This window comes from Condylura cristata, unplaced genomic scaffold (genome assembly GCF_000260355.1).
Source record: "Condylura cristata isolate star-nosed mole 26May11 unplaced genomic scaffold, ConCri1.0 scaffold00005, whole genome shotgun sequence".
Taxonomy (NCBI): domain Eukaryota; kingdom Metazoa; phylum Chordata; class Mammalia; order Eulipotyphla; family Talpidae; genus Condylura; species Condylura cristata.
In genome coordinates, this window is record NW_004567106.1 from 32,171,782 (window position 1) to 32,198,908 (window position 27,127).

Below are 27,127 nucleotides of genomic sequence, written 5' to 3' on the forward strand. Positions count from 1 at the left end.
TTGTGAAGGCTCACATTATACTCAAGTTCTGTGAGTGCTTTTGGTTCATGTGCATAGTCTGTGTACAAGTAGGCATCTACGTCATGTTTGGATCTTCTCTAAAACATTTTGACATCTAACCTTTTAGGATAAAACCAAAGATGCAAATGCTCAGTGCATTTTCATTAGCATAAGTGCTAATATAATGCAGCTGCCCCGTGGCCATAAAACACTGACGACTGTGTCTCTGCTTGGCATGGGGAATATTATTTTTTCTCTTACTGAGCTGATTCAATCCTCAACTTTGTCATTATTTGAGTTGGAACTTTAGATTGCTGCATTTTAATGCACTCTACTATTAAGGATTGTTGGAAGGCCATGTGCAAATATTTTTGTTCTCACAATGCAGTCCTGGCCCAGGTAGCCCAATGGGCAAAATATGAACTACCCAAATATTATCATTTCTATAGTGTGTACTAAAAAGAAACCTAAGAGCAGAGCAGGGGAAAACCTCTTTTGCTATTTGGTTATCTAGGTTACATTGACTTATAATAAAAGAGCTTTTCATCCTCACTCATCTGTCCCTAATCTCGAAATTCCTGTGTTCTGGGATGGATATCTCTGTTCTAGGATGATATCTCTGTTCTAGAAAGGGCAAAATCCCATTGGCTATTGTGGAGTTTTTGCCTCCCAAGTGGAAGGCAAAAAGGAAGAGAGAGGCTGGGAAAACCTCTACCATATGTCTACCGTGTGTGAGAATTCTGGAGGTTCTGTTTGAAGTTTATTTCAAGTGTTCTCTTGTCTCTTTTTGCCCAGAACAAGGAAGTGACCTGTAAGAGAGAGAAGTGTCCTGTGCTGCCGAGAGACTGTGCCCTGGCCGTCAAGCAGAAGGGTGCCTGTTGTGAGCGGTGCAAAGGTGATTTATGTCTTGGCTGCTTTCTCTTTTGGCTGTTGCTTCAGGCGTTTTTATTTCTCTTTCTCTTCACTCAGCTCTTGGCTGTGGTGCAAGTGGGTAAATGGGAGTTGGGAGGGAAGCTGGTGTGTATGCGTATGTGTATGTGTGGCTGGCCACAGGGGGACTTTCCTAGCAGAGGCTTGAGAGTATGGCAAGTTGTTAAAATGTCACAGAGAAGATGCAAACATGATGCCTGTGTGCGCTGGTGTTACATGCACATAAGCAGTTCTGTCAAGAAGTTTCAACATTCAGATTTCTAAGACCTAGCCTCATCCTGCTTGCTTCTGCCAGATGAGTCTGTAAACCCAAATTTTATCATTTTGATCCCTCTAATTTTTCTCTCCTTCCAACTTAAATGCAAGTTTCTCTGCTTTGTCTTGAATAATTGTTATAGTACCCTTACTCCAGCTTCGTTTTCCAGAATCCTCCAACTTACAGTTATCTCTTGACTATGGGCTTCTTTGTCTTGTCTCTCTCCTTAGTCTAGGTCTTTCCTCCCAACATGTCCAGAGGCTGCCTACACTGAGCACCCCCACCCCCCACCTGCCATTCCCCCCCAGGTTTCTGTGTCAAATAGAAGTCCACTCCAGCAATGTGCTCTTCCTCCCCATGATCTCCCCTGTGTTTTCATCAGCACCTGAGGATGGAGCAGTTAACACCCCTTGCCTAGTGCACATATGAACAGTGTTAACAGAGTGGGGGTTCCCAGTAGGCAAAAGTAACAGTGACTCAGGATGGGGCTCTGTAGCTACCACCTCATGTTGGAACCCAGTAGTATTAGTGTTCCCTAGAGTTCATATCCACTGAGAACCTTAGAATCTGACCTTGTTTGAAAATAGGATCATTTGATAGGTAATTAGCACACATAGGGTCATGGTGCATTAAGGTGGGCCCCAAATCCAATATGACTAGTGTCCTTATATAAAAGGAGAAATATACAGGGACACTCAGAGAAGATGGGCTTGTAACAAGAGAGGTAGCTATAAACACCTGGGTTCTGCTCCCTGAGATTCAAAATTAGTTGCTCTGAGGATGTCGCCAGACATTTTTCTTCAAAAAAACTCCTTGAAAATTTATTATGCAGCCTGGATGGAGAACAATAAGTCTATATCTTGATGTAGGACCAGGCAGCTTCTACTTTCATACAATAATAGACATATTTGGGACATAAATGTGCCTTCAGAAATTGCTCTACAGAAACCAGGTTGACTCATGACAACTCCTGAGCCTCAAAGATCCTGTGAACTTTTCAGAACACACTATTATTTAAAAACCCACATTTCAGTTATTAATGCCAAGTGATTAATACTTACACAACTAAGGTAAATTAAAAAAATTGTTTCTTAAATGCAAAAAATAAACAAGAGAGGTAGAGATTGGAGTTTCACCCCCAGGGACAGTTGGGTTCCCAGGAGCTAGGAGAAGGCAAGGAGCTGTTCTTTGCATCTTCAGATAAAGCATGACGCTGTTGACACCTTAATTTTGGGAGCAGGCAGTCCTCTTTGACTGAGCAGTTTCGGTAGGCATGCACATAGAACTGTGAAGAAAGGGAACACCCGCCTAAGCCAGCCAGATCAGCCAAATTGACCTGTTGCAGCCAGATCAACCTTACATTGAAGACACCTCAATTTTCACTTCTGGAGTTCAAAACTCTAAATGAATTAACTTCTGTTTTCTTTAGTCATCAAGCTGTGTTAATTTGTTAAGTCAGTCCCAGGAAGATGATCTACTAGCATTCCCACTTGAACAGTTCCCTCATCTGTGAAAGGAGGATAATAATTGTGTTAGAGAGAAAGACATAAAATGCTTAGCACCCCGCCTAGCATGTAAACACTTCTAAATGAATATAAGTGTAATATAGTATATACTCTTTAAGTCTTGATAGACTTGACCATAGACATATACTCCTTGAAGTCTCTCAGAGCAGGAGCACATGGGCTGGGATGATATTTTTCCAGAACCTTCCATATCAACCATTTATTGCTCACCTTTCTCCTTTGGAGTTGGGAGTGAGGTGTTTGACCCATGTAACTTCTGAGAGCGAGCAATATGAGGTCTGAAACAGTAACTTTGTAGGAATTGCCAAAGTAGGTGGTCAGTTAAAGCAATTACAACTAAATACACATTAGTAACTAATGGTGTATCCAAGACACTGTTGTTTTGTAACTGGGTGGTCCCTAGGAGAAGGGAAGTTCCAGGTTCCCTGCCCCACCCAGAAGGAGGGTGGAGCTGAGCAGAGAAAAAGGAGAAAGAAAAAGAGAAGGAGGCCAGATGGAGAGGGAGGAGACCTAAGGAAGCCACATGGAGCAGCAGCAAACATGTGATGAAGAAACCGGGCTTGTTTCCCGACCCTGAACTGGTTAAGGCAGATGTGGGTGAGATACCTGTAGGGAGGTGACTATGGCAGTGTTTATATTAATTTTGATTTTGCTCTTTTCCTCTCAGATGTGTCTGGCCTTTTCTGACCCTTTTCCATGGGTCCCGGCCAGAAGGTGCTTTAGTCTTGTGGCAGGCTTTCAGGCCTTGCTTTGGGCCAATCCCTTTTGGGTTGACTTTTGCACACGAGGGGATGGGTAACTTCAGGTGTTTGATTTAGAAGTTATATTCTTTGTGTTCCATATTGTATATTCACTGTACTAAAGTCACTTTTCATTAAAGCTTTATATGTTTTGTCTTGTTGCGGCGGATGGCAGAGCCCACTTAGAGCAGGCAGGTTTTGGGGCTTCAGGGGTGTCTCTCTCTCCCCCTGTCCTCTAACAGAATTGAGATGCCCTATAACAGTTTCACCTTGAAGAACTTCCTCTACTTCATTGTTTTCTTTCTTTTTTTTTTTTTTGCCATTTTCATCTTTGGTGATTAATAAGGCTACCTCCCAAAGGTTGGATATTACAGGATGGAAGCAGGTTGTGTCAAGAGAAATGCATTGGCATTGTATCCTTATCTTAGACAGTACAGAGGGTATTTCTGTTGTCATTGGGTGTGGAGCATTTCCTCCTTGTCCTTCTCTTCCCTTTACCATTATTCTTTTCTCAGATTATCATAATCTCCTAAGGGAAAAGAGATACTCCTGATGAATACAATTCCTAAGTATTCTTCTTGAGCTTTAGTAAATAAACTTCATCATTCAGTTGGATCCAAGAATAGGCTAGTGAATTCAGTGACCTGAGGTCAAACCATAGGCATTTTGGGGAGGTCAGATTTTCCAGATTTCTGAGCTCACATTGCCCAGATTTCCCAACCTGTCCTGAGGTGAGCCTGAGAGAGAGAGAGAGAACCCATGAACACATGACCAGATATACTGACTTTTTGGAGGGTAGATGTTTACAGAGGCCTTCATTCTTTCCCTCTTTACTCCATAATCCAAGGAGTATGTGGGCTTTGAGGGCCACAGTTCTCACTCTTAGAGACCAGTTTATTATGTTTTTTGTTCTGGTTAGAATAGTAACACATGCTCACAGATGAAGCATTCAAAACTAGCCGAAGTGTGGGAAAGCAGAAAATAAAAGCCATCCTGGAGTAGCAATTGTTAATATTTGGTAGATTTTTAATTTTTTACCTTGTAAAAGTGTTTATCTGGTTGATATGATTCATATTGCATTATTTTCTTTTAATTTTCAGTTAGCATCAGCGCATAATACCTTCTTGATTTACTTGGAAATATTGTCCTAATGTATTTAAGATTCTGTTGTAGAAATGGTCATTTTCCCACTTCAGAGCTTTAGGAGTATTACTGTTACAGGGCAGGGAGAGAGGGGCACCACTGAACCCCCAAACCTGCCTGCTCTAAATAGGTTGTGCCATCTGCCGCATCAAGACAAGACATAAGAGTTTAATTGAAAGGAACTTTAATACAGTGAGTATACAACAGATAAGACAAAGGATATAATTTCTAAATCAAACACCTGAAGTTACCCATTCCCTCATGGGTAGAAGTCCACCCAAAAGGAGCTGGTCCAAACCAAAGCCTGAAAGCTGCCACAAGGCTAAAGCACCTTCTGGCCAGGACCCATGGAAAAGGGTCAGAAATGGCCAGACAAGTCTGGGAGGAAAAGAGCCCAATCAAAATCAATATAAACACAGCCATAGCGAACCTCCCTACGGGTTTCTCACCCACATCTGTTTTAACCAGTCCAGGGCCAAGAAACAACCACGGTTCCTTCATCACATGCTTGCTGCTCCATGTGGCTTTCTCAGGTCTCCTTCTGGCTCTCTGTCCTGCTTCCTTCTGTCCTGCTTCCTTCTTCAGACTCCTTCTCTTCTCTACTCAGCTCCACCCTCCTTCTGGGTGGGGCAGGGAACCTGGAACTTCCCCTTTTCCTAGGGACCACCCTGTTATATTACCTGGGTAGAGAGTTTAGCATCAACCCAAAGATCATTCTGGATATGCCCTCCCAAGAAATCTGACTAAACCTTTCCTCAATCCTTTGTTTCCTGTTCACAAAGGGGAAAACAACAACAACAAATATTTCGTGTTTAGTAGAAATTCTAAGCCAACAGCAGCAGCTGTGTTTTCCCTAAGTTTTCTTCCAATAAGCTTCCTCCATGCTAACCCTGGGGTTTTGACTTTTCTTACTCAAGGCTTAATTCAGTGAGGAGTAATATTAATCATATTAAGGTGAAGTCTGTTTGATAGTACTTCACTTTAGAGCAGAATAATGTCTAGGCAAATTGGCACAGGGTTCAAAAATTTAAATCTGATTAGGGAATAAAATACAATGTATTTTCCTTAGCAAAGACATGGCGCCTCTGGTTTTATTGGATCAGTTAGTGTATGGTAACAGGAGAATGGACTTAATTTCCCACATAACGAAAGGCATTTACCTTCAAGGTACTTCCTCATGGTGGTTATTTTTTTTCAAGATTTATTTATTTATGCATACAGAACTGGCCAGAGGTGCAGGGGCAGTGAGAGGCTTCACCAGAGACAGAGCTGGAAGCAGAACAGGCAGATGGACAAAGTACACTGCTGAGGGGGGCAGTGGGTGGGTTAGGAGAGGTCTGCCACACCATGTGACCATGTGGGTCACCTCCGGGCCCAGGAGTCAAACTCACACTGAAGCCACTGAACCAGCTTGCAGTGCTGCACTTTAGCTCCTTGCATCACAAGGGAGGGTCCTACTGTAACAGCTTTTTTTTTTTTTTTAAAGATTTATTTATTTGTGCATACAGAACCAGGGTATAGGCCAGAGGCTGAGGGGTGGTGAGAGGCTTCACCAGAGACAGAGCGGGAACAGAACAGGTAGATGGATGAAGTACACTGCTGAGGGGAGCAGCGGGCGGGTCAGGAGAGGTCTGCCACACCATGTGGTCACCTCCGGTGCAGGCGGGAATCGAACTCATGCGGAAGCGGCTTTAGATTCTCAATGCTGTGCTTTAACCCGCTGCGCCACCAGGGAGGGCCTGTAACAGCTTTTTATCTGTCGATTTTGTTGATTCTTCTGTTTTCACTGCCACGTGCACTGTCCCACCCAGCCCTTTGCTTCAAACCACAGTTATTGTCCTTTCTTTTTGCAGTGAGAAGTGGTTTCAAGCTTCTTTTAAAGAATTAATTGGTCCATTAGTAGTTTTTTTGTTTGTCAGTGAGTTAGAGAAAACACTGATAGTTGTCAACACATTGTCCTGGGTGATAGTGTCACAGAATTTGGCTCAATGCTGACAAACTGCAGTTGCAGAAACTGCTAAATCTAGGATATACATTGGATGCAGAAAAGGGGGATGTTTTATTTGCTTTTTATTTCTCAAAATGATTTTTCAATGAGAAATACCAATATTACCACATTTGTCATCCTAATCATCAGACATATTCTGTATTTGAAGTACTTGAAGGGGCACTGAGGTTATTTTTTGTATGAGGAAATTTTGTTGAGAATAAGGCTTATATCAGGTCATTCTTTCTGGGACAGTGTCTTAAGCAATTTGGGCCACTTATGTAAGGAATGTTCATAATTTGTTCATAATAATGTGAAGCCTAATTTCATTCTTTCAGTTATTTACAAAACTTAGTATTTCTTATGTCTTGGTCTTTATAACTATGTCCATTTCTTATAGGTCTCTAGTGAGGTCTTTGATCTGCTTATAAGGGACATCTCAGTGAGGACGTTGTTCTAATGGGAAAACATATGTCAGTTATTGTACCTTTGATGAAACGTGGCTGCCTGTGTTCACCAATACTTCTGACCCTGAGGCTTGTGAGAGCTGTGGACATTTGCCTTTCTGTTTAATGATACTTGTGGTTTTGAGATATGAATTGTGTGGTTTAAGGCCTTTACTCACCTTTTACCTCCATAGACATGCCAAAGGACCTTGTTTTCCTAACATACTGGACACTGGGTTAGCTGTTTTAGGCCCACCACTTAGTATTTACCACAATTGGGTTATTTTTACCTTTCTCTTTTACATATGAGGAATCTGAGGTCTCAGAAAGTTATATAATTCATCTGTGAAGGCATTAGTTACCCAAAGATAAACCAGAGGATGTCCATGCCCTTAGGCATTTGCTGTACTGGGGAGATAGAAAAATACCACCCAGTGGGGAATTTCTTTAGGGTGGGTATGCTGGGGTCCAGAGGAATGAGGAGGAGTATTGAGGAATGTTGCAGGAAGGCTGTCTGGATGAGGCAGCTTATTTTGATGAACAAGTCAGTTAATTTACTCAACTGTTGAGGGGAGGTTCCTTGGTGAAGGTCACAGTATACACAAAGTCTTGCAATAGTTCTTCAACAGTGCCTGCTACTTGTAATCACCAAAGAGGTCACTTCACACCAGTTCTTTGACTTTGCTTTAGGTCTATTGGATTGGAAAGAGCGAAAGAACCTAAAGCAGGTTTTTGTTTATTTGTTGGTTGTTGGGGGCAGGGGAGTGAAAAGTAGAGGGGTCAGATACATATGTAACAGAATCCTTTTATGACTTTTACTTACTTTTTTTCTGTAAAAGATGTTGATCTTGAAAAGGAAGTGGTAGACCAGATGCGTTTGAGGAAATAAATGTGAAAACTAATATTTCCCAAAGGATTCTTAAAGAGGTTTTGTGAGCGTTTGCGCTTTGTATCTCTGCTGCAATCAGCTTGTTCATATGTTTCATTCATTCATTCTTTCATACAGTTATTTATTCATTCATTCAACAAGTATTTACTGATCTACATGCCAGGCATTTTGGGGATGGCACTGCTTACCAATTGTAATGAAGTCAAAATGTTCATTAAATGAAAAAGCAAGTAAATTATAACTGATTCTTAAGCAAGTATTTCTGTGTGCTTTTGAGATTATTTTGTACTAATAACGGGTATAAATTTTTATCCAAATAGTCTAACAACTGGGCAAAAGATTAATCTAATTTGAAAAGCTCAATATTGTGTGATGAAAACAAGTGAGATCATCGAGAGTCAAACAGACAGTTTTGGCAGCTTTTCTGTATTTACTTGGACTGAGAATCACTCTTTAATTTGGGGTTCTTTCATGAACAATAATGTGCTTGTTATCTGACTATATGCTTGTTATTAGTGGATCCTAAATGAATAAGGTGTGTTTCAAACATTTATAGGTCAAATTTCGTCCTCTTTTTTTATAGAAAGCATGAAATATTAATTGTCCACAATACTTTGATGAAAGATTTAAAATAGTCTTTCATTTGTCAAGTGGGGTTATTTTCCACAAACTTCTCTTGTCTTTGACTTCTCTGTGCTTTGTCTTGTTTTTCTATTGGTGGTGATCTCATGGGCTCTGTTTTTTAGTAGTTTAAGTTTTATATTTTTTTAAAAAATATCTTATGAAATCTAATGAAAGATGTAAAACAGATATTGCATGTTGATTTCCAAGATCAGACTAACCACCTGAGGTTATGATAAATAAGAGTTAAAAAGCACACATGGAGAATTATAAGGTGATTAGGCTCATTTGTATGAACCCATTACTGACCAGAGTTATAGGGAACTATGAATAATGGTAAAATATTGGGCATTGTTAATTATAGCTGCTTTTCATAATACAAGCTCATGAATAAGGGGTCTCCTTTCATTATTGTTTCAGGAATGGCTGAAAGATAATCATCCCATCAGGAATATTTTTGTATGCTGTTTTGTAGGAAGCCAATCGCTTTTCTTATATGGGAGTGAATATTTAAAAAAAAAAAACTTTAAAAATCATATGCCTTGTATTGTCAGAGTGTATCATTCTGTTGTTTAAGTATTTTAATATGGAAAGGCTGTGTTAGCCATTCATGTATCAGTCTGGCTGTTTGCTTTAAACCAAACGTCTATGGCAATGTTTAATTGTGCATTTTTTGTTGTTCAAACAAAAGAGTAGTTCTTCCTTCAACATTTTTTTTTAGATATGACCAAATGCTATAATTACTAAAAATAATTAACCTGCATGCAGATTTCTCATCCCAAACGAAGAGTGAGATGCTTATAAGTTAATGCTCTATCATGCACTTAAACTATATTGTAACTACATTTAGAGAATATTTTTGGAAGAAAAACAAACCTCAATCTTTAGATTTTCATAGCTCTGAGGTGCTGGCTATTAATATTCTGCCTTGACAGATGGGGAAACTAGACACTTAATGGCAAAATAGGAATTTTTAAAAAAGATTTATTTATTTATTTATACAAGAATTGGGGTACAGGCCAGAGGTGCCTGGGGGTGGGGGTGGGGGTTGTAAGAGGATTTACTAGAGACAAAGTGAGGACCAGAAAGGACAGATATATTGAAACACCTGCTGAGGTGAGTAGTGGGTGGGTCAGGAGAGGTCTGCTGGGCCAGGTCAGTCACCTGCTGGGCAGGGACCCCACTTGTGCTGCAGTGGATAGCGTCATAGTGCTGCGCTTTAATTTACCACCAGGGAGGGCCCTCAAGTAGTATTTTTCAAGTCCTTAAGGTTACTGGGAGGTAGAGGAGACTCAGACTTCAAATTCTCCATTTGTCTTCCTGGGATTACCCAGTCTGTGAGAGAAAGAGGGAGGCGAGACCTGGAGAGCTACTATGGAAGGGCTCCAGCCACTGATGAGAGCAAGGCTCTACATTGTCTCTGCTTTTCCACCTCACCATATCCCTTCCCTAGGGCCACTGGTGGGCTATAATGCAATTTCCAAGTAAGCATGTGGGCAGACAGGCTTTGGGAGGTGATTGAAAATAATGTGTGACTTAGGAGACAATGGCTTTTCTTACTAATGACATTTTCAGGGAAGATTTATTATTTTCACTTTCAGTATTCATGATTGTTTTGAACCTAACAGGAACACTTTACTTTTTTTTATGTGTGTGCCTGATTCCATAAGATATTTTTCATACATTATTCAATATATACATATATATATATATATATATATATATATAAAGTCTCTTTCCATTTTCACCTTAGCTTCCTTTCCTGGAGACAACCATTTACCAGATTCTTGGGATTTCATCCAGAGTCAGAGTTAGTTTGCATAATTTGTGTGTTTGTGTGCATGTATACTCATGTATGTGCACATGTGTGTGTGTTTTGCTTTTATCAGGCTAGAAGTCTCCACTAGCTTTGTTCCTAATTGTTTTAATGCTGAGATTGACAATCACTTAAAACATTTTGAAGATTTCATTGCTCTGAAAAACATCCCTACCATAGAGCTACTCAATTCCAGTGTTGTTATTTTTGCCATAATTTTGAGTTTGATGCCTTTTGTTATGTTACTTGATGAAAATTGCTAAGATTCTGGAATACCTGTGCATATAGTTTAACCTGTAGAACATGACTAATTCTATCTCATCAGTCTTAGTAATTTGAGCAGGAGTTGTTAATGTGCTTTTAAAGTTAAACACACACACACACACACAACCTGGAAGGGTTTCCTTTTTCCTCTCCTTTTCTATAAATGAAAAAAGATGTCTAAAATGTTACATTTCATAGATTGGTTTTCTGTAATAAAAAACAGGCTATTTTTGCATTTGAATAAAAATTACCCTATTTGTTTAAAAAGTTCTTGTTAACATTAAAATCATACTTAAATAATTTGTTTTTGCTATTAGAACTAGTAAGAAAGCCTAAAACAGAGATCAGCTTTCCCTGTCAAATTTGTCCCAACTCATTTATTCTGGGTCTCTGTGCTTTAGATTCCATAGGATTTTGAAGGCAGTTCAAATGAAGAGTTTGTGGTTGCCTTTAAGTTAAAGATTGTATTTCCAAGGCTTGTTGCTGACCTGCAGTGCTTCAATTTTCACTTTTTTGAAGTGACCAAGTTGAGAATATTCCTCATCAGTACAAAGGAGGCTGGTGGTCCTGGTCTTTCTATTGTATTGTATGTAAAGTGCTGTATCAGGTGTGCATTTGGTGGCCATATCAAAGAAACCACTGGTGTCTTCTTTAATGGCTGGCTACTGGCCTAGCAGCTGTCTTCAGTTGCTGATACCTATTAATTTTCTAATGGTGCATAACACATGACAAATTTAATGATGTAAAATTTTACTCACATATTATTTCATAGTTTCAATGGGGAGGAGAGCTAACCCGCATCTCTTAAGTTTACAGTAAATGTCAGTCAGGACTTGGGTTTCATCTGAAGCTCAAAGTAATCTTTTAATCTCAAATTAGCAATCTTTATTTCCTTGCAGCTGCAGGCTTGCATCATCAAATCAGCAAGAGATTGTGTCTGATCTACAGGCCTTTTTCAAGGGCTGACCTATTAGGTGCAGCATACTCAGGATACTTTTTTACTAAGACAAATTCTAATGGATTAGTGATCTTAATTGCAAAATTTCTTCATCTTTGCCACATGTCACAACCTAATCACCAGAGTAATATTTCTCACAGTCACAAGTCTTGCCCACACAAAGGGCAGGAGATTATACAAGGTGGATATGTCCAGGAGTGGAAATAAAAGGATTCATTTTAGAATTCTACCAACCATACACAGAGCAGCTCTGAGATACATGGCAGGAGGAGAATCTGTGGAGAATGGTGCTTGAGAGCTGAAGACAGCTTAGGTATTGCTGAACACTGTGAGTGCAGCAAACACTCACTCCTCATGGTTCCCTCTTCATTGGTTAAACAGTCATCAGGTCCTGCAAGTCTGGTTCCTTTTTATCCCTCTGGCCTCCTCTTGTTCTGAACTCCTCTATGCAGGAGATATTCTTTTATTTCTTCCAGAATTCTGTGCTTGCTTCCTGCCTTGGCGCTTTGCACATACTGTTTCTGTCCTTTGAGCTCCTTTTCCACCTTATGCCTCTTAGTTAACTTTTTGCCTTTTCTTTAGTCCTCAGTTTAGGGCACACTTCCTGTCCTCCGTGGCTACTTACCATAGAACTAAGTATCTTACCTTCTTAACAATAGCCACACATACTAAATGATTTAGCATTTTGATTTTTGTGATTCCCATCAAACTGGAGTTTCCTTGAGGAATATTGTATTATTGTCATCAGTGTGCCTAACACAAAGTAGTTGCCAACTGAATTTGTGTTGAAAAGGGGGCAGTAAGAGTAAGATAGGAAGACTAGGACCAACTCCCCACCTCCTCAGCACATGTCTCTGATGCCAAGTGCATATTTGCTGTATTACTATTGAGTTATACGCATCTTAACACATCGTAAGTCCTTTTAGAAGTTCAGCAGGGCTTAAAAAGAGTTGAGTAAAAATTATAGGATGGCACTGAGAATGGATAAATAGGAATGAAAAATTGACTGAAAGTCTCTTAACCAGTCCCAGACTCCTGATATACTACTGTTTTTTTCACAGAATTCTAAAAAGAATTCTTCCAATTGCCACCATTTGAGTGTATTTTTATATGGTAGTAACTGCAGTACATTTCAGCACAAATAGACTTAGTGATAACCTACATGTAATTTTCAGTAGATCTTTCATTGTATTGTACAAAGTTACCAGTGATATTATGCAATTAGGACTTCACATTTCCTAGTGACTTCATTTTGATATATTATCTACTTCCTTTTATAACATGATGTACAACACACCTTTAATTTGACTTTGAGTTTTCCACAGCTTCTCTTTCATGTATTCTGTGACTGCTTGTAAGTTGTGCACTGTGGAAAGTAAAGTGCTCTGCATGTTAAGATGATTTCCTACCCCCTATTTTCTTATATTTCATGGCAGGATTGAAATCCTAGGGATGTTTATCACTCTAGAAGTCTGGGATTCAAAGCATTCTTATCTCCTCTTACCCTTCGTGTTTCACAAATGTTATCAAACTGAGAAGCATCAAACTAGATATTCTAGGTAGAAACTTGGGATGTGTCATTAGAAGTTACAGAAAACAAATGATTAGGCACACAAGTTCCCAACTTTGGTTTAAGGTCTCTTTTATTCATTGCTTAAGTTTGGCAGTGCTGAAATTGAAAAAAAAATCTGCAAGTGACACATATTAAGTTATCAAGATACTCAATGTACATACATTTTTATTATTTTAAGAATGATCATCATCCTGCAATTATAACTATTACTATTGATTTTGAAGAGAGAATACTCTTTTGGGTCTTCTTCAGGAGTCAGGATAATGTTTTTAAAAGATCAAGTATTAAAGGTTCCCTTTTGAATGGTATCTCATCTTGAGCCTTAGAAATCTTTCTGCTGGAGAGGTTGACATTTAACAGGACTGATGAGATAATGAAGGTGAGCAAAGTACATTGGTATGCCCATGAATTTGAGTGTCTCATTCACTCAGATGAGCTTATTTACAATGGAGCTACCTAATTATATTTCCAGTAGCTCGTTGGTTAAAGGGCTCAAGATACTTATCTTCAGACATGCTTGGGCATGGACTGGCTGATGTTTAACACATGATGCAGTCCTGTGACTACATGAGGATATTGGGCATTTACTTAACCATATTTGGAACAGGCCAAGTAGTTCAGATTTTGAAATGCATTTTGAGGTTTTGATATTTTAGGCGGACCACTTTGATGGCTTGTGATTGTAGGAATACTAACTCAAAACTCTAGAAGCAAGGCACATTGAGGTACTCAAGGCAAAAAACAGGGTGATAATTTCAATATCCAGACCAGGAACATCTGTGCCTTGGGACCTATAGCCTGGATGTTAGTCACAAAGATTCTTTGTGATTTCAGGAATAAAGTCAAAGGGCATTGGTCTTGGAATTAGATGTTGGATCAGTTCCTACTCTGCTTCTTCTAGTTATTTGATCTTGGTTAAGTCACTTCTTTCTGGCCTTTTGTTTCTTCTGTGAAACTCAGGGATTGTACTAAATCAATTTCCTCTCTTAACATTGGGGAGGCTGTGTGAAGGTGCCTTGTGTGATTCTGTAATTATTTAAAAATAAAAAGTAAAAGGGAGTGGGGTATTTATCATAATTTTTTTCATGATGAGTCCTACACATCCTCTTTAATTTATACTGAAATTGTATCTGCAGCTATGCTTTCTAAAGTTTGAGAAGTATAATATGTTTATCACACGAATGGCATTAATGTGTTTTGTATATGACTGATTTCTTCTCATCAAAGAGTTTTTCACTGATGTCTTTGACAGCACTTTGGGGAAACTGACGCTTCCATTCATGACCTTTTTGTCTGTAGCCATTACATTTTTTTAAAAAAATTTATTTACTTATGCATACAAGAACTTGGGTAAAGGCCAGAGGTGTAGAGGGTGAGAGGATTCACCAGAGACAGAGTGGGGAGCAGAACAGGCAGATCAACTGATATACACTGTTGAGGGGAGCAGCGGGCAAGACAGGAGACGTCTGTTGCCATATGGGTCACCTCCCTGGCAGAGATCAAGCTTGTGCTGCTTTGGCTGTGGAGAGCTTCTTAGTGCTGTGCTTTAACCCAAGTGCTAACAGGGAGGGCCCCGCCACACTTTATTCTATGAGACTATTAGTGGTTGTATTGTCTCCAAATAAATTATATTTTTGTAGGTTGCTACTGTGTAGCCCAAACTGTGAAATATGTCCCTACTTTGAAAGAATAGGTAAATTAAACCTTAGGTATTTGAATTTGATCTTTTCATCCCTTGTTACTTGCTTCCTCATAATGTCAAACACGGAGCATTACTGGTAGTCAAATGAAAAGTCTCAGACCAGAGTTGAAACATCATTCACTGTATAAGGTCTTGCCTCTTCACGCACAAAACCTGCATTTTACTATAACACACTGGTTTTCACCACTCATGGGAAAAGGATGTTAAAGTGTTGCATGTAACTTCATTCTAACTATGGAAGTGACCACTTTCTGATCTCCTTCTTGGTGGAGAAGGAGATCATGGCTGCAACATTGATCCAGAGAGAAAGAGTGGCTCTTGGATGGGGACAAAGCAGTTTAGCTTTTCTGAATCTTGGTTTCCTTATTCATAAAACTAGAGGTAAAATGTTTTCTGTCCTGTCGTGACTTTTTGTGAGAATGAAATTAAGTCACCTGTGAAATCTTGAAGTACAGTGCTTTACTTTGAATGGTTTTCCTGTCTTCTTTCCCTTTCTGCTGGTAGAGAATTTTTATGGAATATTTCTCAAAATATTTTATGGAGCTTATCTTTGGAAATGGGCTCCAGGGACTTTGTCCTGCCCATATTAGAAAGCAGGTTTATGACTTCACAGGACAGTCACTGATAGAGTTTTGCTTTTATGTCTTCATTTTTGCTCAGTATGAACACAGTGTTTTTCTCCTTTGCTTGTTGAGAAGCAATCGGTGTTGGCAGTTTGACAAAAGGATGTCCAGGAAAGGGTTGTCTCTGCAATGCTGATTCAGCTCAGAAGGAGGAGCACATTCTGAAGTGTTTATAGTAAGAGCAGATCAAATGCAGGAGTGGTGGGTGATGTGGCCCATACAAACACATCACTGCAAGCATTTTTCTTCCTAATGCATTGTGTATTTCCTTTATTGCATTAATTATGTTAAATATTTGCAAGCATAGCTGATTGAAAGGAAGCTTAATTTATTTGTGGCTCATAGAATCAATTTTATTACCTAAACATCAATGCCAGACATTTTATATACTACCATAAAGTTATGAGACCAGTCTACAAGCCATAATTTCATCAATTTACAGTATTCGATAAACACATAGATTAGAAATCCAGGTAAGTCACCTGGAAATTTTATGTTCCTTTTTATGGGGAAGCAAGTTGAATTTGCAGGTCATCTGTACTCACCTTATTTTTCTGTGTATTTGGGACTTTATTCATAAAGCTATTGAGATATTAAATAAAACAGCTTCCTACCACTTCTTTTTCTATTGATTATTATTTGAAACACATATATGATTATTCAAGCATAATTCCAAATTGGGAAACAAAACCTCAGTTCATTGGTCTGATTCTTTCTCTTGAGATTGAGGAAATAGTTTGGTTGTAAAATTCCCATTAGCCAAAAATAAGCAAAATTGGCGGCAGGATCCATGGCAGGGACGGCCTTGAAGAGTAATAAAAGTCTGCTTTAAATGAACTCCTCAGGACACGAGTTAAGCCCTAGAATGGCTGGTCAGATTTTAAGTTTTCCCTTTTGATTATACTTCCATATGTTCCTGGAGAACAGTGCCTAAAAAGTGGTTCATTAAAAAAATTGCACTGGGCTGTGCTAATTTGGGGCTCATTGACCAAATCCAGGGGATAAGGCTGCCTTATCAGGTGGCCCAGAAAGCACAAAGAATGGCAGACCTGTCTGCTTGGCTTTCCTGTACCATGTGGTGTGACCTGACTTCAAAGACCACCAACTTTAAGTGAATATGACAGTTTCCATGTGGACTCCCCTTCTTTAAAAAAGATTAGAATAAACCATTAGTTTGGAGAACCAAATTGTATTTTGGAAGATAAAATGGCATCCTCATGGAAATAAGCTTACAGTGAAACTTGCACAGTGTACTGAGACAGTATTAATGTTTCTTATGTTTGGGTCGGGGTTAGGCTGCTCCAGGACTTTCCTCCACTGTGCTCAATCCTGGCTTGCCTGGTCCCTCGGGGATGTGGAGGAAGAGATGGATTTTGATATCTAAGTTGCTCCAGAAAAGCTTTGTAGTTTCTGGCGGTGTAATAGAGAATTGACTGGTCCACCTGCCAAGAGAAGACAGGAGGTCCAGGAAATGTCATTTTTCCTATGCTTTTATTCTGGGGCTTGCAGGATAGTTGTGTATCTGTGTTCACTATTTATTGCCAGTGAAACTAAACACTAATGAAGTACCTGCTACAAACAAATGCTGTAAAGCACCTGGAAAGTTATATGTGAATGACCACGTGTGCATGGGGAAAGGGCACAGGAGGACAGCTGCAGTGGGGAAGTTTCCATGAAGGTTTCCCGAGGCACTGACCTTGAATTAATCTTGAGCAAGGAGTTACCAAGGTAAGGAAGGAGAGCTGGGTACCTTTTGTCACATAGTTAGGACAGCAGAAATGGAGGGAATAGATAAGATCTGGGATTTTCAAGGAGACACCAGCATATACAAAATCAAAGGTTGAGATCTTCCAGCCTGGCTTGGGAAATTATAAGTGCAATATATTTGCAGTGTGGGGAGTTTGGGAGTATGTGGACTAAGACCAGGTTTGAGAACTGAATTTTCTAGAAGGCTGAGTTTTATAATAAGATCAGTGACTTACTTTCCTAGCTAACATTAGATTTCTCCTTTACAGCAACTGATCTGATTGGTCTGGAGAAAATGGGTTGAGGGTAGATATTCATCTACATATCAGCCATGTCAAGACAGAGTCAGTGACAGAGTTCAAGTGTGGCTTAATAAGCCCTGGATTTAAGGGCACACACTGGTAGCTGCTCAGGAAGATTCCAGTCAAGAGAGAGTCAATGAGCCAGTTGTAAGTATCCAAATGAAAATTAGCCAGTAGCTTAGTTGAGGCAGGAGTGGAGGGAATGGAGAGAACATTGGAAGAGAGCATCTAGAAGGTTTGGAGGATGGGTAGAAGAAAGAAAGCAAGGTCAGCCTGCTCAGAGACATAAGATAAAGAATAAGTGTTCCTCACTTTGGGCACTTAATAGGCAGGTGTGCAGCTGAGGTGTGGGGTTTCAGGCATGGGGGATGGGGCAGCTGGAGAGCTTTGGTTGAAAAACTTGAACTTCATTAAGGAGCATTCAAGTTCTGTGTGACTGGGGTAGTGGCTAAACCCAGGGACATAGATGGAGTTCCGAGAATGAAGGAAAAGAACTAGAAAGGTAGGTTGTTGGGCCCATGTTGTAGGCCTGTGGGTCTCAGGAGTTAAGTTATTGGTTATGATAGGATCCAGTTTTCTGCTGTCTGTTAACATGAAAAGTGAAAGGATTAAGACTAGGAAGGTGAAAATAGTGGCGCTAAGGCTTGTTAGAAGGCCAGTGCCATTTTTTATGTTCCTGATGATTTTTAACAGCTATTTTAGCAACAGAATGATGAAAATGTGTGGTACTCTCTTTCCCTTGGGATAATGTGGCCACTGGAAAAGGTCAAAACTAATAAGAAAAATGAGTTTTATTGCTTAATTGTGGATTCAATTTACTTGTGTTTTTCCTGTTTCTGTTGCCACGTGTTTTCTGAGTTGACTAGGACAAGCTTCTGTACCAAGAGCATGTACATTAAAAAAAAGTACTTATAATGCTCCATAACACTTCAGGCAAAGAACTCTGAAGTTCTTCCCTACCCTGAAAATATTTAAAATTCCAAAATACATACAGAGTAAAGTATAGCTAGTTTAGGTTGGTTTTGTATTATTTTCCATGTAAAGAATGATTTTTTAAAATAAGATTGATTTATTTATGAATACAGAAGTGGGGTACAGACCAGAGGTGCAGGGGCAGTGAGAGGATTCACTAGAGAGAGAGCTGGGGAGCAGAACAGGCAGATCGAAGAAGTACACTGTCGAGGGGAGCAGCAGGCGGGTCAGGAGAGGTCTGACCCGCCACGCGGCCACCTCTGGGGCAGGGATCGAACTCACGCTGAAGTGGTTTTAGCTTCTTAGAGCTGTGATATAACCCGCAGCGCCACCAGGGAGGGCCCTGAAGAATGATTTTGAGCTATATTTGATGGTCAGAGCATGTTATGTCTGACATCATGAGCTGGGTTTGTGATTCTTTGTTGTGCATTGTAGAAAGTTGAGTTCCGTTCCTGTCTTTTACTCACCAGAAACTTCTAGCGCTCTTACTCCCTAGTTGTGACACCTGAAAATAAATCTTAACATTATCAAAAGTCCCCTGGGTGGGGGATATAGGGAAGGCAAAATTGCTTGAGGTGGAGAGCTGCAGGTTTAAATATACTGTCGTGATTTTATCAGAAAATAATCACTTCCTCCTGCGGCAGTAGGGATGGATTCACTGAAGCTTGTGGAGTCGCGAAAGCTTTTTATCACCGCAAGGAAACTAATGAATGTTTATAAATTCCCTTGAAGAAAGTTTATTTAAAACTATTTAAAGAAAATGGAATGGCTGCTTTGCTGGTTGCCTTACCATTCCTCAGCCTTGCCCCCTGACCCCCACCCACTCTTTCATTTAGTTTCTGGATCTGCTACCACTTAATTTTATAAGGACAGTGCTGGCCTTTTCCCTGGGCTATTAAACCCTCACTGCAAAGGATACTATGAATTACAAAGTGTCCAAATAATACTACCAGTTTAGACCTGATGAGAAAATGTAGACTTCATGCAACACCTGGATCCTGGGACTGACTTCACACCTAAAGCCTTTTCTCTTTGAACAAGCCACTTTGTATTTTCTGTGCAGATTTTCTCATTGGATAAATGAAGGAGACAAACTATTATATTATGGGTAAGTTAGCTTCTCGTTCTAGGCATCTGAGATACATTGTTTTGATTGTTTCTTTGGGTGTTCTCCTGATCCTATGACACAGCCAGCAGTGCAATGCAGCCTGCTCTGCTGCTCACCAGTGGCCCACAGACATCTGCGTTGCTGGCCTACAGTGAGTCAAATACAGGACAGAAGGGAAGCAATGGAAATAAAAATAAAAATAAAAAAAATAATAAATCAGTTATATTTTCCTATTCTTTTAAATTGAATTTTTGCAAAATTTATTTTATTATGTAATTGTATGGTTATGATTATGAATTTTATTATTTATTATACACTTTATTATTTATTTTGTGATTATATAATTATACAACTGTTTACATATGATTATGTCAATATATAACTCTACATTGGGTTGGAAGAATGAAAATTAAGTAAACTGACTTTCACTCGGGTAGTTTGAAGAGTCTTTCCTTTGTGTATGATGGAAAAATTTTCTTTGCCTCTCTTTCTACTCTGAACAGTCAGAAATATTTAGTAGTTCTTTTGGGATTTCAATAAAAATAGGGGCTGGGCCCTCCCTGGTGGCGCAGCGGGTTAAAGCACTGCACTGAGAATCTAAAGCCACTTCCGCATGAGTTCGATTCCCGCCTGCCCCGGAGGTGACCACATGGCGTGGCAGACCTCTCCTGACCCGCCCGTTGCTCCCCTCAGCAGAGTACTTCATCGATCTGCCTGTTCTGCTCCCCACTCTGTCTCTGGTGAAGCCTCTCACCACCCCTGCACCTCTGGCCTGTACCCCAGTTCTGTATGTATAAATAAATAAATCTTTAAAAAAAATAGGGGCTAATATTTCCTGTCTGTCTTATTAGCAACATAATGTTGATGACAAGTAGAATTTATTATAAAGAAGTTTGCCTTACAGAAAAAAAGAAGTAATTATGAAATAAATATGAGGTACTTTTGGATTCTCATATACATGAATCTTTAAATAGATAGTAATGTAATAATATATTGCATTAAGAGAACATTTTTATCTTAGAACATGGACTCAAAGAGCAATACGAAGTGCCTTTAATGATCTTATACCCAAGAATCTCTTCCATATGAAATCTACTAAAGTGAATGGTGTTCTGAAATCTCCATATGTCAAAGGAAGGCAAAAGAAGGAAATGTATGGATTATACTTACTCAAGAGGTGATCACAGGTGTGTGGATCACACTGATTGAAGAGATGATCGTGGGTATTTTTGAGTCTATTCCATCATTCAGAATCATCCAGTTTACTATATGGACTCAGGTGTGGCAGACTGACCTGGAAGGAAGGGCAGTAGAGATCAAATATATATTTTGATCTTTTTGAACTTTATCTTCCTATGTTGCGATATGGTGGCAGATATAGCCTTCTGAATGACAGGTACATATTTGAAACAGAAAGCGTTGCTGGGTTCCCCGCCCTGTGGGTCATTTATTTCAATGCTTCTTATCCCACATGGGGTGATAATCCGGAGAGTGCTGTGTGGTTCGTAGGAGCCTTTGTACCCCAACCTGCGGTTATTAGGAACAGTCTTCCAGCCTGGGCTCTGTGGATTTTGTAGTGCTCTTCCTCTTCCAAAGTTAAAAGGGCAAGCTCTTTGCCTGCTCTATTAGCAGCATAAAATCACCCTTTCAGTTTTCTTAAGTCAGAGGATGAAAATATATAACATATTTGGAAACTCTGCTGGCAGACTTGGCAGGCATTTCATATTTACTTGGACTTAACATGAATTGGATTTGGTCCTCTGATTTCCCCGCCTCTGTCACTCGGAACAAGTTATTTATTATCCGGGTAAGTCTGTGTTAGTGGATCAGACATGCACGGGGCACGTCTCTTGTAAGTGCGTTTGTTCGCAAGATTTATGCTAGCCCAAATTGTTTTATATTGGTTTTCATTGTTGAAAATTTACTGTATTCATTTTTGGTTTGGCGTAAGTATTTGTAGTGCGTTAAGGTCCCCTGTGGTTGAACATTTTATCTCCGTAACACTTCATGCAAAGGAAATTAAAAAATATATAGTGAAAGCATTTCCCTAATATGTTTCCAATCAGCTGTGTATTTTAGTAATTTAATTTGTAGGAACTAGAGAAAAGAGTATTAGTGAGTTCTTTTCATTCACAATTCAATGAGAATGTAGATCAGGACCCCCAAGTTTATGAAAATGTCTTTTAAAATGTTCTTATGTTCTTTATTATTGTCTGTGTTAAGCATTTTCTGGTTTTTGTTTTGCTTTTTATTTTTATTTATTTTTTTTTAATCACCACAGCGGTGTCTAAAAGAATTTAGGGAAGGAGGTGAGTCTTCTGTCTGTATCTTGGGCAAGAAAAGCTCTTATAAATCAAGGTTGACTGGCTTGTCAGAAATCAGTCATAAGCACACAGAGCTAGCCACTTTATTTCTTCATTACACTCTGTGTGTCTTGCTATCCTTTGTGCTCTTGAGCCAAAGCATCTGATCTACTGTTGGGAAAACCCTTTGCCTGCTGGGCTTCTGAGCATCTACTAGGCCATGATCAGAACCATAGCGAGGCTTATCTTTTTAGAAATGTGTGGAGGATATTGTTTGCACAAAATGAATCAAAATCTGGGCTGTAATCTTTGCATCATTATTTCTTTGGCTCTGTCTACAAAATCTCAAGCTATCTGCCTTATTTCCTCTTCACAAAATCTCTGGTGCCTTTGCTGTCTACTTTAGCCAAAGATTTGGCATGACACGTGTTTCGGTCAGTGAAATAATATGTGATAATCCATACAGTAGTTCAGATTTTCTTAATCTAGCACATTACATAAAAATAAAATTAAAGTGAAACATGAAAGCATTGAACTGGGAGGCAAGTCATGGGATGTTTCATCTGGTGAAGACAGTAGCTTGCCAAGAGTCTTAGATGGGTATAGAATTTTACGAATAATTACTATAATTACTATATATATATATATATATATATATATTTGCTTTTGTTTTCTATCATGTCAGAAAATGTTCCTTTTGACATTCAGCAATTTTGAGCTTATTTAGTCTCATATAAAATTTCTTTTCACAGGGATGTCCTCATACTTCATTAAACATATATAAAGATACAAAATCCTTCATTTTGGCTAAAAGAATTCATTGATCCATCATTTTCCAATTGAAAATGTAATCTGTGAGCTTAATCTTGTTAGTGGCCAAAGGATTAATGTAAGTGGAAGTTAAGGCGACACTTAGAATGCTTAGTTGTGTTTTGGAGAAAAAAAACCAAATGACTCATGGCCAATGTCTCTGTCATCACCATTCCAGGCTGAGAGGACAGAACTTCTTTTGCTCTTAAAATATAAGAAACCCACACTTATTCTTGACCTTCTCCCTGCCTCTGTGTTTCTTGTTTAGGTTGCACCTATGAAGGGACTACTTATAACAGCTCCTTCAAATGGCAGAGTCCTGCAGAACCCTGTGTCCTGCGCCAGTGTCAGGTAAAAGCCAACTGTTGTACTTTCCAGGGAAAATCAATCCATCTCAGGAGCTCTTTTCAAACAACCCAGAATGAAACAAACAAACAAACAAACAAAAAAGCAAAACAAAAATGAGAAAAAAAGAAAAAGCAACTATATATTTGGGGGTATTTATTGTAACATTCACCACAACAAGACAGATGATAGCTATGGTATAGGGCTTGCTTCTAGAAACACAGAGTGGACTTGTTAGTGATTGGTAAATGGTGCCTGGAAAACTTCTGGGAAGATGCATATGTCCTTGGGGAAAATTCATGTTTTCCTGTGAAGTCAACTTCAGTAAAACATGGATTCCTGTTAGCAGAAAGAGGTATTGTGAGAGGATATATGTTTTCCTTCTTTCATTTAGAAACATTTTGAACTGGAGCCAGTCTGTAAACTGTATTAAATTGAAGCAATTAGTTCACTGTAATCTCAATGATTTCAACACGACAAATGTTAGAACCACCAGTTCAGCTGCTAAAGAGCCCACTTGGCTGGTGTTTGCTGAATGAATTCTGAAATGAGCACTGACTGATTCCATGTGGCTCTAATCACTACAGAACATTTTATTATCAAAAGGGACGTGAGATATCTAAATTTTCAAAGTCTTTCTTCTAAAGAAATACTGTGTTCAAAAATGCTCATTCTATTTTGAAATAATTTAAAAATTCTTGTCTATAGAGAAAATGCTGCTAAATTATTTTCCTACAGCCCCATCTCACTGTCCAAGGCCATGCATTTGCAATTAAAGGAAAATGAAAGTTAGTATAATAGTACGTATTTCTTTCTGAATTTATCTCAAACTTATTGACATTTAGTTTATTGGATTCTGAATTTTATGTAGTCATTTCTTCTTTTATGTCCAGAGTGGGCATGTTCACTTGCAAGATCTTCAGTTATTACTCAGCTAAATGTTCAGTGTATTTCTGTAGTAAATCTAAATTATTTGTGAAAATAAGCAGAAGGTAGAACAAATAAAATTAGTAGATTCACTGAATAATAAGTATATATTTACTCTGGCTTATAGAGTCAATCAGTCAGTTTCATGGGGCAAAGAACAGTGAGTTTTGATAACATCAAAAGCTCACATCCATTTTCAAATTTGCATTAACCTACCCAATGAAATCTGCTTCCTGATGAATGAAATTTCCTCTCTTAGTAGGGACTCTTGACAATATGGTTAAATAAGACAACCGCTTGCCTTTGGGAGTGTAGTATAACATTTTTATGCAGTCAGAGATCTTGAAGAAGTCCAGGTTGCATGAACTCGTGGGGAGGGGGGTGAGGGGGATTCGGCTGCCTTTGATAGACTTTATTTAACTTAAATGAAGACTATTACCTGGAAGGAAATAGTTCGTTGACTGAGTAATGCGGTAAGCCATTATCCACTGACAGCCCGGGAACTCCTGTCACCTGTGCTCACTGGCCACTCAACAAGACCTAGAGAGAATGATGCAAGAATATGAAATTATTATTGGCTGCTAGCTTGAGATATTTTCCTGAGATTCAGGAAACACTGAATTGCAGAATGGAGCTCAAAAAGGGGATGTTACCTATCAAAGATGAACTTTGCCTTTGGATTTTGCTCCCTTTTAACACTTTGTCTGAGCCTTACTGGCTAGTGAAAAGTTATCATGTCATTGAAACATCATAAGCGCGAACCTCTGTTCAGGTAGTTACACAATTGTTCTTCTGTCCAGTTGGCGCCTTCCCATCCCTGCTTCCTTTCTCCCTTCTTTAGGGAGTTACACCTCATCTATGAAAGCAGGAAATGACCACTTACTTCTATCTGTCAGGAAAGGCTTCCCTTAAGACTCTGTGCGGTATGTTGCAACTGCAGCCCTCTGTCCAACCTCTTCTCTTTTCAGGGCACAAGATCAATAAGAGAATAGTAAGTACAGGGTAGTAAATAAAAACATGGATTCAGCATTCCTGTAACATGTTACTTAACCTCTCTGAACCTCACTTTCATCCCCTGTAAAGTAAGAATTGTGCTGTCTCATGGGGCTATAAAGCAGTAAGAGAGGCTGCCACAGAAATCACTCTGGTACATTCTGGTAGCCATGCACTGGGTGCCACTGGTATTAACTGTTAAGTTTGCCTAATGATCTGGTTGATTTGATTTGAATGGAATTATAGCTTATTTTTCCTACCAAAGGAGTTTTGATGGTAAAAAAAAAAATACCTTTATTTTCTGCTTTTAGTTTCTTATTGGAAGAAGAAAATCTGAAGTTCATAGAGAGGAAATTCATGCTGGGAACTACCCTGAATCCTCCATCTGGATTGCAGATACTAAGGGAAATTGATCTGGGGCCTTAGCTTTTTGTATTGCTTCAACCCAGATCCTTTTTGATGTTGTATATTGCTGGTCTTTCAATAGTTGGTTTTTTTCTTTCCCAAATGTGATATAGACCACATTAAATTCCCTTGGTTGTGGAAGCCTGAGGCCTGATAGATATGAAGTCAGTTAGCAGTATAACTCTTGTTGGACTGAGGTGGTATGGTAGCAGACATGATGAAGAAAATTATATAGTCATCAGATTACTATATAATTTCTTGGCCTGTGCTTCCTCTCCCCCGAATACAAACAAAGTTAAACAAACAAAAGCACAAATCTATTTACAATATGGGGAGAGGAGAGGGAGAAAAATCCTCAAAGGCCAACTCCAAAAATTAAAAAAAAAATTTCAACTGATATAAACATATTACAGTCCCAAGGTGAGTTTGCAAGTGAGTCACTTGATGCAATTATTAAGACTTAGCAGCTCTATCTTGACATATGTAATATAAACTTTAAAATAGTTGTATCTAATCTTTTCATGTGAGGCTTGGAATTCAAGCTTGATATGAGGAGGAATGAAATTTCTAAGATTGGAAAGCTGATCTGCTTGTTTCTAGAAAGGTGTTAGGATTTAGGTCTCCGGATGCCAGTCTGGGATTTTACATTTGTGTCCTGTGCCTCACAATTCATCGTTTGATGTGTACTACCAATGATGGAAAATGCAGTTAAGACAACCTTGAATGAACAGTTAGGTGTTGTTCACTGCTGACTGACTACGACAAGATGGTAGAAACTAGATTTAAAAGAAAGAAATTAAGCCAAAGAGAAAGAACAGGGACAGGGAGAAGAGCAGGTGCCAGGACTCTCAGTCTGGGTTTGAAGACTTCATGGGGGGCTCCGCCCTCCTCCGTGCCCTCCTGGTGCCTCCCTGGTGACCCCAGACCTGGCCCCAGCCCTGCCTTGCTCATTCTCATTCGGGCTCGTCGCCTACTAGTTTGGTTACTTTCCAGAAGCAGACCGCTCCTCAGCAGCATTCCAGGCTGACTGACTTGTGGGTTGTGTTTTTCAGGAAGGCGTTGTCACAGAGTCCGAGGTACGGTGTGTCGTTCACTGTAAAAACCCTTCCAAGCATCTGGAATCCTGTTGCCCCACGTGTCCAGGTAAGGGAAAGATTGCAAGGCTCCCCGGTGTAGCACAATACTGTGGAAATTTCTGAGTTCGCTCAAGGATGCACGATTTCCTCCCCCTCTGACTGGAATTTTTCTCACTTTACATCTGTGTACCTAATGGGTTTAGAGTAAAAACTCCTTTGCATAGAAATGTCCGGTTGGCCTCTCTGGTGTGCCCGGGATGAATGCAATGTGCTGTAGGTCTTGGCATGGGGAGGCTCAAGGCTTGGGAGGCTGCTTTCCACTCTGCAGGGCCACAGGTAATGCTTATTTTGGAAGGAAAGGCTGTGGTTTTCCCTTGCTTCTAGAAATGTCTTTTTACTGCTTCATATTGCAATACCTTGGCCAGAACTCGCCTTGGTGATGAGGTGACCAGATGTTTTCTGAAAACTGAGAGCTGTGTCCCTGAGTGAATTTCGCCTAGGGTTTTGTTGGTCTCAATTTTCAGTGTGGTGCAACTAGTTGGACTCACTGTCTTTTTAGAGGGCCCCACTGCCGAGTTGACAGCAAAGGGATCTTTCCTTTCTAGTGGCTGGAGTGTTTCCTCTTACTTTTCCGAACAGGATTACAAAGCCCTCCTGCCTCTTTTC

The 27,127-nt window shown here is 39.5% G+C and overlaps 1 protein-coding gene across 1 annotated transcript in view; it reads left to right on the forward strand.

The window, feature by feature from the left end:
- BMPER (BMP binding endothelial regulator) overlaps window positions 1-27,127 on the forward strand; it is a 239,854-nt gene that overhangs the window by 32,992 nt on the left and 179,735 nt on the right. Inside the window, exons 3-5 of the mRNA XM_004676848.1 lie at window positions 796-895; window positions 22,984-23,066; window positions 26,438-26,528. Coding sequence (XP_004676905.1) covers window positions 796-895; window positions 22,984-23,066; window positions 26,438-26,528 — 274 coding nt within the window. The remainder of the gene's footprint in view (window positions 1-795; window positions 896-22,983; window positions 23,067-26,437; window positions 26,529-27,127) is intronic.